The 15065-nt window shown below is 42.4% G+C and overlaps 1 protein-coding gene across 6 annotated transcripts in view; it reads left to right on the top strand.

Moving 5' to 3' along the window:
* The window catches only part of MYO6 (myosin VI), a 326341-nt gene that overhangs the window by 275724 nt on the left and 35552 nt on the right, over positions 1–15065 (top strand). For all 6 annotated transcript variants that reach the window (XM_069726515.1, XM_069726516.1, XM_069726514.1 and 3 more), the window contains exons 26-28: positions 6367–6575; positions 7454–7532; positions 13100–13260. In XM_069726515.1, coding sequence (XP_069582616.1) covers positions 6367–6575; positions 7454–7532; positions 13100–13260 — 449 coding nt within the window. The remainder of the gene's footprint in view (positions 1–6366; positions 6576–7453; positions 7533–13099; positions 13261–15065) is intronic.

Genomic DNA, 15065 nt, shown 5'->3' with positions numbered 1-15065 from the left:
CCCGGACGTGAACCTGATGGCTTCCGGAATGAATGCCAAGATACCCAAGTTTGTCGCCCAGTATCGAGACCCACAGGCAATCGCCGTGGACGCGTTAGTTCTACCTTGGAACCAGTTTTGTCTCTCATACCTGTTTCCCCCTCTTGCACTGCTCCCAAGGGTAGTCAGGAAGATCAAGACAGAGGGAGTTCCAACAATCCTGGTTGCTCCAGATTGGCCTTGTTGGTTCATGGTACACAGACCTAGTGCAGCTGCTCACTGAGGTTCCTTGGCGACTTCCAGAGCGCCTAGACCTACTGTCTCAGGGCCCGATCTACCACCAAAACTCAGGGGTCCTGTGTTTAACGCCCTGGCCATTGAATCTTGGATTCTGACGCAGGCCGGGTTCTCACAAAAGGTTGCCGCTACCATGATTAGCTCCCGCAAATCCGTCTCAGCACGTATTTATCATCACACCTGGAAGGTGTTCTTTTCATGGTGCAGAAAGCGTGGGCTTCCCCAACTTCGTTACTCCATTCCTAACATACTTGCTTTTCTCCAAGCCAGCCTGGATTCGGGGCTTGCACCAAGTACCCTCAGAAGACAGATATCATCCTTATCGGTTCTTTTTCAGCGCAGGATCGCCGTCAATTTACAGGTTAAAACTTTTCTACAGGGAGTCACTCACATGGTACCGCCTTACAGGGCCCCCCTGGATTCTTGGGACCTTAACTTGGTCTTAAGTGCCTTGCAGGAAGCTCCTTTTGAGCCTCTTCAGGATGTCTCTTTGACCTATCTTTCCTGAAAAGTCGTGTTCTTGGTGGCCATAACTTCCATTAGGCGGGTATCAGAGCTGTCGGCTCTTTCCTGCCGGACTCTGTTTCTACAGTTCCATCAGGATAAAGTGGTGCTCAGGCCAGCACTCTAATTTTTGCCAAAGGTGGTTTCCTCATTCCACGTTAACGAGGACATTGTCTTACCTTCTTTTTGCCCGGCGCCAACGCACCGTGTGGAAAAAGCTCTCCATACGCTAGACGTAGTGAGAGCACTTAGGAGGTACATTTCTTGGACGGCACCTTTTCAGCAGACGGAGGGTCACGGGAAGGGGCTCGCTGCTTCAAGATGCACCATAGCAAGGTGGATACGATCAGCTATTCAGGAGGTCTACAGCATCAAGGGCATGATCGTTCCGGCCGGAATCAGAGCTCACTCCACTCGAGCAGTAGGGGCTTCCTGGGTGCTTCGGCACCAGGCTTCGGCAGAACAGGTTTGCAAGGCAGCAACCTGGTCCAGTTTGCATACCTTTTCCAAACACTATAATGTCCATACTCAGACTTCTGCAGATGCAAGCCTGGGTAGAAGTATTCTTCAGGCAGCGGTAGCGTACCTATAGGCGGCAGATGCCTGGATATTACTCCGGTTTGTCAATTTCCCACCCAGGGACTGCTTTAGGACATCCCACAGTCCTGTGTCCCCCAATGAGGCGAAGGAGAAATAGGGATTTTTGTGTTACTTACTGTAAAATCCTTTTCTCCGAGACACTCATTGGGGGACACAGCTCCCTCCCTATTAACCAGATGGCTCTTTTTTGTTATTTGACTTTATCAGTCGGTGGGGTCGTTTTCTAGACATGTTGTTTCTGTATTAATGCTGACTGTTATATTTGTTCTACTGCTTTTTTGCACCAAACTGGGTTTGCCTTCGGCCCGTGTCAGGGTGTATACGACGGAGGAGGAGCTAAACCTTTTTTTATGTTTACTTAGTGTCAGCCTCCTGGCGGCAGTAGCATACACCCCACAGTCCTGTGTCCCCCAATGAGCGTCTCGGAGAAAAGAAATTTACGGCGAGTAACACAAAAATCCCTATTTCTCTTGAGGTGACGCGAGTCTCCACAAGAGAAATTTAACCAATAGGGCTCATTTAGACGTCGGTGATTTTCTTGTGCGAGACAATCAGTCCAAGTTTCTTCAGTGTTCTTTTTCTTTTTTTTCTTTGTCAGAGTCTCATCAAAGTTTGGACAGTGTCAGTTTTTTCATAAGTGTTTGGTACGCATTTGATCTTTTTTACTCTAAAAATTAAAAAAAAAAGTTTTCCTCTTGTAGTCAGTAAAAAAATGACCAGCTGTCAGCTGGCATCCAGGTGCCGTCCATTTTTTTTTCCACAGACCTTAGATTTGCATTGCCAATTTTTATCTGGCATTTTGATCAAAATCGTATATTACTTTGCAGTTTTGCCCAGAACCATGTAAATGGCCCAATTCACAATTATAGATAAGAGTGCGATCTATGAAAAACATTGATGGCTCTCATATGCACACATGACAGATGTGACAAAATTGGACCACTTCACTGATACTTACTACCATTTTTCCCATACCAGTGCTCTGCCGCCTTCCTGTCTCCAGTGTGGTGCTGCTTGAATGCATTGTGGAATATTTCTTATTCTCGGGGGGGACAAGTCCTAGCATCTCACTTGCCAGTACACTTCGAGCTTCTTATTGTTAGACCACTATATTTAGTACATCCTTAATTTACGTTATAGTAATTATATTTTGCTTTAGTCTTTTTTCCGTATTTTTTCCAGTAAACCTTTTGAAGGCATAAGGCTTTGGAACATTTTCTGTTCAGCAGACTGAAGTGAGCAGCTCCATCCTTCCTTTCACATTTTGAAGCTAATTCATTTGGCATGCTTGCTCGCTGGCTGGCTTGTCGTGTTGGCTTCTCTTGGAGGTGGTCCCTTAGCAGCGCAGGTGCACTTTGATCATTCATTGAAGATTCCGCGTCTGACACCCAATAATGTAATTACTGTGCTTTACAGAGCAATACATGGCGGTGATTCACATATTTCTGGTTTATTGTATGAGTAAAGACAAAATGACCCTTTCTCCTAGATCATTTGCGCCAGTGATCAGTTTTGGGTAGGGGGCTATAGTACATTACTGCTTGGGAACATAATTTAATTTAGGAGGCAGGTTCGCATTATAAACAAAATAAAATGTTTGCATTAAGATTAATACATTTTTTTAAACAATGTAAATTATCAGTAAGAATAAATTAGATCTGAGGATTCTAGCATTAATATTAGAGAATTGCATTATATTCTGTTTCTACTAGCCAAAATAGCTGGCGTGTTCAGAGTATAGAGTTTATGGAAGAGCAGTCACAGGATGGGTTGCAGGAAAGATGTAGGGACTTTGATTTTTTTACACCTTTTCCAAAGGGTTACTAAATGGTGTGCCACATCAGTGTAACCATTTTATTAAATATGCAGGCCACATAGACATCATAGCCAGGGCTGTGGAGTCGGAGCCCATTTTGGTGTAGTCAGAGTCCATGTCATGGAAGTTGAGGAGTCGGAGGTTTGGCTTTACCGACTCCACTGCCCTGATCATAGCAGGATCCCGACTTTGATCCCACTTTACAGTATTAGTCATTGAAGAAAGCCATTGGCAACCGCGACTGCCGCACTGGATGACTTGGGGCACCTATTTGTTTGAAATGAGTGGCTATAATCTCCGTTTATTGGCAGATGTGTGGCCATCTACAGGGGATCCTTTTTTTTAGATTGAGTATATATTTACCTATTTTACTTGCTTGTATAGTCCCATTAATTCCACAGCGCTTTACAGACATTATTATCGCTGTCCCCGATGGGGCTCATAATCTAGATTCCCTGTCAGTATGTCTTTGGTGTGTGGAGGGAAACCGGAGAACCCGGAGGAAACCTATGCAAACACGGAGAGAACATACAAACTCCTTACAGATGCTGTACTTGGTGGGATTTGAACCCAGGACCCCAGCGCTGCAAAGCTGCAGTGCTAACCACTGAGTATACGTATATGTGGATACTATGGCATCCTGAGAATTCGATTAAACAAAATGTATGCACGATATGTGCTTTTCTAAAATGGATGGATACCCTTATATTATGTAAAGTTACATGCTTGACATGGTAAGGAGACTTATAGGCCATGCAATGCTGCTTTGTGAAATTAAATATGCAAATTGTCTCTTCAGAGAGGAAAAGCACTTGAACTATAGTGCCGTCTATTGAAATTAGTAATCTAAAAGTCAGTATCAACCCTTTAACAATCTTTGCCATATGATTTTGGATAAATGCCAAACCAGAATCTCAATTTCCAGTCATGTGTTTCTGGTTGTTGCCTCTCCTCAGTGCAAAGCAAGAGATTTGATTTGGCCACATCAGAGGCCAAAGCTCGTTAAAGGGTCTATATTGACTTTTAGGATTGCTACTTCCAGTAGGTGGCACTAGAGTTCAAGCCCTCGTCCTCTCCGAGGCGGCCATTTGTATGCCATTACATGTCATCCGTCACAGCCTCTGTGTGACTCATATTCTGGGAACTTTTCCTGCCTATACACTCAACATAAACAGCATAAAGAAATAAATGGATCATTAATTTTTATGTGCAGAATATCACGGTTCATGACGTTGTTCCACCAGACTTTCACAAACCCAGGAGATAATTGCCAGTAATATCATTCTGTATTTTGCCCCCAAAGTAAGACTCTGATCGATATCACTGGTAGGAAGGAGTTTGCAGCCCACGGAAGGTCACAATTCTTAGTGATGAAATGTCAAAGATCTCCGTCTCTTAGTGGGAAATATTGTGTCTGTATTGAGCAGTTTTAATTTCCAAGGTTACTGCATGCTCAAGTCTGAAGCGACTCTTCCTGCTCCACAATATGGCTGCATCGTAGGAATTCTCTGCAATGCGTCTTCATACTAATGTCAGTCGTTTGCACGGCCAAGATTTGTGGCGTTCATTTGATTTGGGTTTTCATTTAGTTATAGGCAAACAACCTTCATACTGAAGAATATAAATGATGCCTCATACTGATGGCTGCTGCAACCATTGATTTCAATATGGCTGTAAAAGGATAAAAGGATTCGGTCACCAGGTTTTTGCTACCCCCTCTGAGAGCAGCATAGTATAGTGGCAGGGACCCCGAGATCATTGATACATCACTTACTGGGCTGCCTGCTGTAGTTTTGGTAAAATCACTGCTTTATCTGCTGCAGATCTACCAGTTCTTGGAAACCTGAGCTCTGCACCACTAATTGGCAGCTTTCTGCCTATGCACAGTGTACACAGAAAGCTTCTGATCCGTGGTGGGGCTGGGTTATTCAGAATTCATGAAGAGCATTACATTTCAGCAGGTTTATTACTCCTCCAGTGATAATCATGTCCTTGTTTTATTTTCTTCGCATTGGTATTTTATTAACTGATAAAAGTATTTCCTGGACTGAGATATTGATGACCTATCTTTGGGCAGAATTTTAATGTCAGACCTGAGAGAGTGTGAGACCCCACACACTTACCCACATTCGGGTGCAACTGGAGCTGAGCCCTACAGGAAGTCGAAACAGAATGGCTTCCTATATGGGGTGCCTGTGCACGTCAATAGGAGCCGAGCCACAGTTTTCAGGAAGGGCCACTACACAGTGTACGGAGCTGTGCAGGTCTCAGGTCCACATTTGACATCCAACAGTCACCGGAGCTGATAACATCTTTATTGGTGGTGGTGCTGGGTGTTGACCCCACCCCTGTGACATTGCTGACTTATCCTAAAGGTAAATCATAACTATCACAGTCCTAGACAACCCATTTAACCTATTTTTAATTTTTTTGATGTTAGTCATATCTTTAGAGAGACTTCTTAGATACTATATAATGCTATAAATTTTCAAATCTGAATTTGGGACAAAGAGTTGAGCGAAAAAGTGGACAGTGCCTTGTGCTTGAGCTTGACTCTCACAATACGGAACTTGGATAACTCTCTGGGTTATCTGAAATATTAAATCTAAAATTGTATTATCAGGTAGGTGATAACTGACTGATCACTAGGGGGTTTAACCATTGGAACCCCCAGCGAATCCAAGAATGGGACTCTGGAATTCAGTACCCATGCTCTACAGACCTCCATTTTGAATGTAGCAAAAGTGTGGCTGCCAGATATCCACACCATTCTACGTCTATGAGAGTTGAGCAAAGTGGTTTGCTATTTCCCCATAGACAACAAACGCTTTATAAAAGATAGGACTCTGTGGACCCTGGTTCTCAGATTCCAGAGCTCTGCTTTCAAGATCGCTAGGGGTTCCAGCCATTGCCCTAGCATTAGGGAACTTATTCCCTATCCTTAGAGGATCTTGGGAATGACCCTTTAATATTTGACGCGTTGCCTAAGTGATGACAGATTGTAATTATGAAGTCATCTTTAATCGTACATTAACCCAACTATTATAGATGTGGTCCTGCTGTAGTAATAAGGTTTCTATCAATTAATGTACTTAAAACTAATATTAAAGTTATAGATCTTTATTGTCTGACTTTTTTTTGGTCTTTCTTTTCCTTTTATTACTTCTTAGAACAACATAATGACCCGAGACCAAATTGAAAGAGATTATGATGCTCTTGTGAAGAGCTCAGGCCAGCTCCTTGAAGCCTTACAGAAGAAGAAGAAGCAGGAGGAGGAAGCAGAACGCTTGCGCCGAATTCAGGAGGAGATGGAGCGGGAAAGGAAAAGACGTGAGGCAGAAGAAGAACTACGAAGAAAAGAGGAAAATGAGAGGAGACTGTGAGTTGTTCCTTATTCAGAATATTGTTTAGAAAGTTGTAATTCTATACATTGGCATAAGTAGATCCTATAAAGATATAAATAGATAATGTTTAAATAAAGTAAAAATGTTTTGAAGTGATCACTATTTTATACATACCTCTTTTTCTTCTTTTTCATATACCCTATAAAGATACCTGTGTTCGCCCATCATGTTATAATGTTCCCCATCCTGGCTCCTTCTTGTAATAATCTCCCCTATCCTGAGCCTCAAACTATAACATTTTCCACCATCCTTCTATAATGTTCCCCATCTTGCTATAATGTCCCCATCCTGTTATAATGTCCCCCTTTCTGTTATAATGCCCCCCTTCTGGTATAATGCCCCCCATCCTGGTACAATGCCCTCATCCTGGTATAAAGCCCCTCATCCTGGGCTATTTAAGTCCTTTTCCAGCACTTTTTATAAAGAGCAAATAATTCTACTGGCCTTCCTCCGCTCCCACGAGACGCGTCCTCTTCTGTAACCAGCCCAGAAGCCAGCAGCTGACCTCGGCGTGCCAGTACAGGTGGCGCATGTTGTCACTGCCATGCACTGAGCACCACTCGCAAGCTGATGTCAGCTACTGGCCTATTACTGGCTGGTGGCATATATTGCAGCACAAGGAGCCGGTGAGTCTCTGCGCTGTAATATATTTCACCCGAATGTACATCCGAGGATGCACATTAAGGTAAAATTGGCAGTGGCGGGCCCCCGTCCCTCATGGGCCCAGTCGTTTCGCCCCAACTTTTATAGAATACGCTATATATATATATATATATATATATATATGTATATATATATTATGCTGCTAATCTTTATGCCATTACTTATTATTCTGTCTATATGTTATTTGTAGAAAAGCTGAGATTGAAGCAAAAAGGAAACAAGATGAAGAAGACCGTAAAAAGAGGGAAGAGGAAGAGAGGAGAATCCAGGTTTGTAGAAAAACGGTTCTCATTTAGTAGAGCCTTATTACTACTCTCCCATCAGTCATGTTTGGTAACTGTTGTCTAACCTTTGATGGATACTCATCCTATTGCACTTTTCCCCATCATCATCATTATTAAAACAACCTCTCCTGTTTTTAGTTATTATTGCTTAGTTATTGTTCCCACTTGTCATCCCAAGTTGCGACTTGCAGAAGCGATAATTAGTTACAATCAGAAATGGCCTGAATTCAGCGCTGATTTTCTCCATAATTATGCTGAGTTCCACTATCCATCTTTCTTCTCTTCTTCTCTTTTTACTTTGCTCAAATTATTCTTTCCCTCTGCTTCTTCCATTTACCTCTCTGCCATTAGTTCTCTGGATTTTACCTGCACTGAAGGGCTATGGCCATATCACATGTCTTACTCTATCTGTGTCTGATGTGCCTAAAAATGGCTTTACACTGATTGAATTGGACATTCATATTCTCCCTTTCTGAACCACTGTAGTCAGTCACATGCGAATGTCTAAACTATTCTATCCTATGTTTTTTCCCACAAATCTTGAATTTTTATTAGTGATGAGCAACTATACTCTGTACTTGAGATTTCTCGAGTACGCTCGGGGGTCCTCCGAGTATTTTTTAGTGCTCGGAGATTTAGTTTTCAGCGCCACAGCTGAATGATTTACATCTGTTAGCCAGCATAAGTACATGTGGGGATTCCCTAGCAACCAGGCAACCCCCACATGTACTTATGCTTGCTAACAAATGTAAATCATTCAGCTGCGGCGATGAAAACTAAATCTCCGAGCACTAGAAAATACCTGAAGGACCCCCGAGCGTGCTCAGGAAATCTCGAGTAACGAGTATATACGCTCATCACTACTTTTTATCCATTTCCATGCCCTTAAATTAATGCATTGTTTTCTAACAGATATTGAAACATTGTTTCATCTGGTACTTTGTTATATACAGTAGGTCACAAACTCAAAGGTTTTCTATAATAACTTTATTAAAGATGGCCCTACTATGTTGCCACATTTCACCATGCCATGATGTAATGCTTGGATCTTGAGTTATGTCCATTATCATACAAGATAAGTTATCTTCATTCCGAGTGAATTCGAGTTTGTCTCCCACCATTTGTTTCACGTTGGTCCTGTTTCGTGCTTCGCTTCACCCTCTTATTCATGTTGTGTCCCATGGCCTATAGTGACAGCTGTGTCATATGGTGGATCACATGTATGACCCACTCCAGCCCACATACTACTATTCCTCCTCCAGACACGCTCCAAAGACGGTCGCGTTATTGTGCTTTAGTAAGAGAGAGGATTTTGATCAATAAGTTATTTATTTCATTGTGCCTCAAATAATTCTGTAGTTTTTGAGTCTGGGCTCCATCCTTTGCTCTATAGTATGCAAATTAAAGATATAATGGAGCCATTCGGTTTCTTAAATCAACCAGCAAAATTGGATCTTTCTAATCCCCCTTTCAAGACACTGCTGATCTACTATGTCACTGCTCACATTATTATTAAATTTAAGCAATCTGTAGAAAAAAAAATGTTTGCCTGATTACCAATCTTCTGAAATTCCGTATTCCAAAAATTCTGACTTCAATTTCCCCCCCCCCCTCAATTTACTTGGACGATGTATGCTGTGTTCCCTTGGGGTGGTCCTCATTGTGGCTGTTTAAAGCTTTCATATTTCTGCCTGACAACAGAGCCGGAGCGGAGATGTTGTCGAAGTTTTCCGATTTATCTCCTTCACCTTTCTTTTCATCCTTCTGTTCTCTGATATTATATTCACATTTACTGTAACTACGTTGCAGATGTCAGGAGCAGTGTGGCTGACGGAATCTTTCCAGCTTCGGCTATCACGACTCCGTCTTGACTCATTGCTCTCTAATTTCTATATAGGTCAGGGATCCTCTGTTGGAAAGCAAATTATTTCTTACCATTTTCCCTAAACCTGTAAGAAATGATCATGACGGACTTTCAGGCATGAATTGCTTTCTCATTGTTGGCTTGATTACCTCCTGCCATGATCACCTCACTGATCAGTAATTACTGCTTCAAAGGGTTATCCGGCCTTGGCTACACGTCTCTGTGACTGCAGACTTGTGACTCCTCACATCGCGAGCACTACACACTGTGAGGTGACAGTGGCAGGCGTGTTACCCCAATTATGTTATCTTCGTACATGCGGTCACCTGCCGACAAGACATGCACAGCCTCATACAATACAAGTGTATTGAGCGAAGCCGGACATGTCTAGTTGGAATGTGGCCGGAATTATTAAAATTACATACTTGTAGTCATATGACTGGCCACTCCTGTCAACATAGAATCCTCAACTCACTCAGGTCACTCGAAGTGAGGATTCACAGGTCTGCAGTCACATAAAAACTTGTAGCCATGTCCAGACAACCCCTTTATACAGTTTCTCCAGGCCATAGCCATTGGTGGAACCTCTATTCGGGCCAACGGCCATCTTAGTCATAAACTTGCACCCCTAGATCAGGCTGTTAATGTACATATGATATTGTTGGTTGGTTTGGTAGACCTCGAAATGTGTACAACCATTCTGTGCCTTTCATTTTCAATCATGTTTTATCATCTAAAAAGACTAAACTCACTGATATAAGGACAAGCTTAAAAACAACATCTAGCCACAACGCTTTATGAGGCTGAAGGCACCTGTGCAGAATACTGATGAATAGACGCGACCATGTCCGTCTTTAGTAGGGTGGCTGCTTAGTGTTGCACTCATGTGCCAGACACGCATGGATTAGTTGATATTATAGCCAATGTCTGAATGTTCGAAACCTGCATTGAGCGTTCTTACAGTCTTGTGGGCCTCAACATTCATTCACTGAAAAAGACCTCATATCCAGATGTGTCATAGAAAAAGAGGACATACTTATCAGTATCAGGTTACAACACCAATATACTGCCGAATTTACAAGACAGGCCAAGTGATATAAGGCGAAGGCCGCACAGGTGGAAAATAGTGGTGAACAAGCACTCACGCACCTATCATCCATGGGGGGGTGATTGCTTAGTATTATGAAGGCACACAGCTAAGGCTTGTATAAGGTGCCAGTCACACTAATACGTGTAGCTCACCCTGTCGACTTACAGCCTGTTAGTTACGCTAATACTGTTAGATAAGGTGGGATGGCCAGCTCAGCTACTTGGATGGAAATTAAATTTATTCCTCCAGGCAGCCTCAGGATTTCAGTCATAGAGGTGCGGCTCCAGTCACCACTCAGTACATGCCCCGGTACTGACTCTCACAGCTGGCTCAGCAGTGCATCAGTACAGAGCTGGCTGTCAGTCAGTGCCGGGGCATGGTTACAGCCACCACTCACTGTGTACCGAGCAGTGACTGAAGCCACTTCTCTATGACTGAAATCCTGAGGCTGCCAGAAGAAATAAAGTTAATTTCCACTGGCAACTAGATTGGCCTTAGAACACTATTAACTGGCAGATTAACCCCATATCTACAGGTTATTAGCATTCGGTGACATTACAGGTTCCCTTTAAGTATTTCTACATTATTTGGGGAAATAAATTCTGTCATGTCATGAGTTGTAAAGGCAAGGGGTGTATGTATGCCTTGCTGAAAGGTGGGTATTTTCAGGGTAGGGCTGGAGGGGAACTCAAACTAACATGTTGGCGAATTGAATTTATATCAATTTTCTCCATTTTTATATTAATAATGTATTTTTTAAGTGTAGAGTAAAGGTCTACGATAATTCTGGACTCCCTTGGAGTGGAGTACATCTCTTTTCTCTATTGAGTGTATAATATCCATCATAGACTGATGGGATTCTGGGGATGTGGTAGGACGGTCCGCTGAAGTCAGGCATTGTCATTCAGCAGCACCACCCTGATTTAATGCTCTGTGTACTCTAACATGGAGGAATTCATCAGTCGTGCGTTGGTGGTTGCCTTCTCTTATTTACCTTCTTCCATCATTGACAGGGGTTCATTAGGTATACAACGTCTTGGAATTATCAGTTGTGAATTGTTACAATGTTAGGTATTTGAGAAGGACGATGGGTTACATTAATCAGAAACGTGTACAATGAAATGATGCGCCGTTGTTTAGGTGGTTTCACGGCTCATTGTTCCTTTAAACTGTCTATGAAAGGAGGAATATCCTTCCCAGTTTGAGTTTGCATTCTGTTACCATTCCAAGTGAATATATCTGATTATTATCTTAAGGATTCTATTACAGATATTGAAGGCTAAATTGCAGACCTGACGCTTTTTTTTTTCTTATTTACGCTCACAACACATCATCCATTTTAGCAATCCATCCTGCAAGGCTAAATTTAAAGTGGAATTCCAGTTGAGGTCTTAAAAAAAAAAGATTTTCAACCCAGTAGACTGTGCGTGATGCTTAGGTTCTGTTTAGATTCTTCAGTTGCCGATACTTGGAAAAAAATGTTCTTCAAAAATCTAGTTAAAAATCTGTGTACGTTCTTATTTTAGACATGTATGATATGTCCAGAAAAAAAATCACTAGATGGGAATGCCCCTTTAAAGGGAATCTGTCAGCAGGGTTTTGCTATGTAATCAGAGGATTACATGAGGTAGGGGTTCAAGCACTGAATTCAACAATGTGTCACTTAGCAAGCTGTGTGCTCTTATTTTACTTACAGCGAAGGTTTTATCACCAGGACATTATCATTGCCCTGACTAGCTGGTGCATGAGCACTTGTCCGACCACGCCCCTGCTGTCATAAACACCTCACAGTCTATGGGCATTGTATATGGAGAGCCTGGTGTGGGCGGGGTTAGCTTTCTCAGCTTTGCTTCATACTAAATCTAAGAACTCTGATTGTATTATAACGGCTGCACCCAGTAATCAAAGTGATACATCGTTGGATACAGGATCTTTTTTCCTAAATCATGCTGCTCTCAGGTGAGGTAGCAAAAACCTGCTGATGGATTCCCTTTAATTGTCAAGAGACCTTTACCTTATTAGAATGCACAAAATAAGACTGCTTTCTTACATGGCAAACCACTTGTTCCTGGGATATGTTTCGTATTGTGGTTCTTCTCCATTTGACTTATGGATGAGATGCAGTACCGCACACATCCTGTGGAAAGGTGTGGCACTGTTTTTATACTACTTTACTCATCCATTATTTTTTATCAAAGTTTCTGGTTCTCTACAGGCAAGTAGCAATAACTTCACTTCACTGTGTAGACTTTTTTGTATGAGAACAAATACTATCTCTTTAGCATACTAAAGTATTTGAAAAAAAAATGTTGGCGCACAATAGTTTATTATCAGGACCCCGCGTTTTTGTCTGAGGATCGAAATACAGATGTGACTTTTTGCTGCGGGCTATGTCTTGATTAAAACAGCAGTGCTGTTCTTGCGTTGGCAAGGGCATAAGCGATCCAGATTGTGTTCATTGTGTTGTCATACACAGAGTGCACTGGTTGCCTACACAGGGATGGCGGTACTCTGCACCACAGTGATGCTTCTTTTTTTTTTTTTCTTGATGCTACATTACAACATTGTATCATAATCGTTTTATTAACTGACATGCAGGCCGAGGTGGAGATGCAGCTGGCCCGAGATCGTGAGGAGGAGTCCCAGCAACAAACTATTTTCGAACAAGAGCGCAGAGATCGCGAGCTCGCCATGAGGATCGCTCAGAGTGAGGCTGAGCTCATCAATGAAGAGTCTGGAGCAGATTCTGCGCTGCGCAGGTATTCACATCGCTTTATTCATTTACTTGTTGAAACCGTAATGGATATACATTTTCTATTATTATCAAAGCTTGTGCCATTTTAAAATAAAATCCATTAATTTTAATAATAATCCTGGGTTAATCAGCATGTAAAGAGCATTGTGAACCTGCCAGGCGCCTGCACTCTGAGCCCCGCCGCTTGGAGGAAATGAACCTTATTCACCCCGACAGCGCTCAGGCTTCAGTCATGGGGCGGTGCCGGCAGGAGTTCAGTCACCACTGTGTGTAGAGAGCGGCGGCTGTAACCGCGCCCCCGGCCCTGACTGACAGCAGACTTCGCATTAGACCTGGCTGTCAGTCAGTACCGGGGGCGCGGTTACAGCCACCGCTCTCTACACACAGTGGTGACTGAATCCAAATGCTGCTGGGAGGAATGAAGTTAATTCTTAAAGTGCAGGCACCTGGCAGGTTCAGAACGCTATTAACCTTTAGATTAACCCCATATCTGCAGGTTATTAGCAATTTTTCACGTGGCAGGTTCCCTTTTATGAATTTGGTGCATTTTACAAGTGCCATGCGTCTCCGCCAGGAATGTTACTCCAGTCAGGGGTTGGCGTATATTTTGTGGCATTAGTAATGATGAATCTTTCTGGTGGGCTTGGCTATGCCGCCTTCAGCCTTAGCTTTGCCGAGTGTTCAAAACCATTCAGTGTGTGAAAATGCTAAAAGTTACACCACTTTTGCTCAATTTTGAGTTGTCTTAAAAATGTTGCGACATTTCAATCAGTTTTACCCCATAGTTCAGGGGCCAACTTAATGAATCGGGGTTATCTTAAGGACATCTCTACGGGTCCTACAGATTAGAGCCGGGCTCTTTATCTAGTTCTGACACTTTTTTGAAAGTGACTTTGTTTTGCAATCACTGAAAGTTCTGTCGTTTGTGTGAAATCATTTCGCTCGCATTATTCAGAGCCTGGGGCCGGTTTTTGGTGAATATATTAACCTTAGAGCGTTATCTAGACCGGATCTCCCTGCACAAAGCAATGATGATTTACGGTAATCTCTGCTCTTCTTCGCCCCCTGCTAACCGCACAGACGGTATCTGTAAGCTTATGTGCTCCATAGGGATTCATTTAAGTGGAATCAAGACTCACGTTTTTGTTTTTTTCTCTTCCTTTTATTCACTTATTTAAACTTTTGACGTGATTTATGGGTTTTGGTTGTGTTGTCATCCTCGGAATATATATATTTCTCTGGGATCAGGCAGTGAACTGTGATGAGTGCAACTTGTTTCCAGGTCCGTATGTTTGTGTTTGATTAATTCACTGTGCCACATGTTCCTTGGCTGGGGCGATGGTGCAGTGACTCGTGAGAGCTCCCGCACAACATGGCAAGTAGATTGTTATCTTTTACTCATCGCCGGTAGCTGAAGTAGAACATTTTGGGCCTCGTTTAGCCAAGATTTCATATCTGTAATATAGTTTTGCTTTTATGCTGCATCATTTTGGGTTTAATTAATGATTTAAATAATTAAGTAATGAATTAATTGGGTATCTCAGATACCTTATTGTTATCAGATTTTTTTTAATTAAACCTAGAGCTGACCAAGAGCAAGGCTGTTTGTCAGATTGTATTGCTGCTCTGTTTTTTCTTCCTTTTTCCACAATACCGTACTTTTTTTTCTAAGATAAGTAAAACGTGAACTCTTCTTATAAAAGCTGACCTCGGATCTTCCTTGCAGGCTTACTAATGTCCATTAAACCCAGAATGGATGCTGCAAAGCTTAGAGGAATATCAAGCAGATAGTAATACACTCGTAGACGG

This window comes from Ranitomeya imitator, chromosome 5, assembly GCF_032444005.1.
Source record: "Ranitomeya imitator isolate aRanImi1 chromosome 5, aRanImi1.pri, whole genome shotgun sequence".
In the NCBI taxonomy this organism is placed as follows: Eukaryota; Metazoa; Chordata; class Amphibia; order Anura; family Dendrobatidae; genus Ranitomeya; species Ranitomeya imitator.
The sequence above is the reverse complement of the archived record's forward strand: the minus strand, read 5'-3'. Positions and strand labels throughout refer to the sequence as shown.